The sequence below is a fragment of the Trypanosoma grayi genome (genome assembly GCF_000691245.1).
Source record: "Trypanosoma grayi strain ANR4 Tgr_124_V1, whole genome shotgun sequence".
Lineage (NCBI taxonomy): Eukaryota > Euglenozoa > Kinetoplastea > Trypanosomatida > Trypanosomatidae > Trypanosoma > Trypanosoma grayi.
Genome location: NW_008825743.1, coordinates 1 through 955, shown reverse-complemented (window position 1 = coordinate 955; position 955 = coordinate 1). Strand labels below are relative to the sequence as shown.

The following is a 955-nucleotide window of genomic DNA, read 5'->3' as shown; positions in this document are numbered from 1 at the left end:
CCTCCAACGAGGCCTCACCTCCGCCAACCGGCGGCTCGCTCTCCTCCCAAGGGTACAGGAAGAACAGCTCCAGCACAAAGCAGACAAGGCCGATGCAGCCGAAGAAGATGAAGGCAACCGACTGTCCCTTGTCCTGATTGCCGGACGGGCCGCCAGAGACGGCCTCCGTTGCGATTGGGTAGCACACGTTGATAATGATGTTGAAGACGAAATTCGCCAAGAGCACAAAGGACGAGCCCTTCGGACGGAAAGAGCGCGGGAACAGATCCTGCGCGAGCACAAAGAAGCACGGCCCAACACCAATCTCGAACGCGGCAATGAAGACAGCAACGCCAGTGATCGCAACGCCATTCTTCACGTTCGTCTCGGCGACATCGGGGTACACAGGGATGCCGCACAGGAACAAGCACGCAACGGAAGCAGCGAGTGAGGCACCAAGGAACAGCTGCCGCATCGTGAAGAACGAGGCGAGTGGGATCGCCACCAGAGACGTCACAAAATTCCACACCATAACCACGGCGTTACCCACAAGAGCCTCCATCCCCAATCTTCTCATGATCGTCGGGGCGTAGTTCATCACGGCGTTGATGCCAGTCAGCTGCAGTGTCCCGGCAGTCACTACACCCATCACCAGGCGGCCAAACATCTGTNGAGGCACCAAGGAACAGCTGCCGCATCGTGAAGAACGAGGCGAGTGGGATCGCCACCAGAGACGTCACGAAGTTCCAAAACATCACCACGAAGTTACCCACAAGAGCCTCCATCCCCAAGCTGCTCATGATCGTCGGGGCGTAGTTCATCACGGCGTTGATGCCAGTCAGCTGCAGTGTCCCGGCAGTCACTACACCCATCACCAGGCGGCCAAACATCTGCGCATAGCTGTACTCGTTCGGATCAAGCGCAGCACCCTCGCCGCCCTCCTGCTTGCCACCCACGAAGCTCGTCTTGCTCTCGC

General features: G+C 58.7%; 2 protein-coding genes across 2 annotated transcripts; both read right to left on the bottom strand.

Moving 5' to 3' along the window:
• Position 1: 1 nt before the first annotated feature.
• On the bottom strand, positions 2–511 carry DQ04_01241010 (putative hexose transporter; the record flags this gene model as incomplete). The annotated part of the gene is made up of 1 exon (XM_009310431.1): positions 2–511. A coding segment is annotated over one exon (510 nt), but the record flags the coding sequence as incomplete, so codon positions are not given.
• A 10-nt stretch (positions 512–521) lies between these two features.
• Positions 522–869, bottom strand: DQ04_01241000 (putative hexose transporter; the record flags this gene model as incomplete). The annotated part of the gene is made up of 1 exon (XM_009310430.1): positions 522–869. One exon carries the CDS (start codon positions 867–869, stop codon positions 522–524), a length of 348 nt encoding a protein of 115 aa, XP_009308705.1.
• Positions 870–955: the final 86 nt, after the last annotated feature.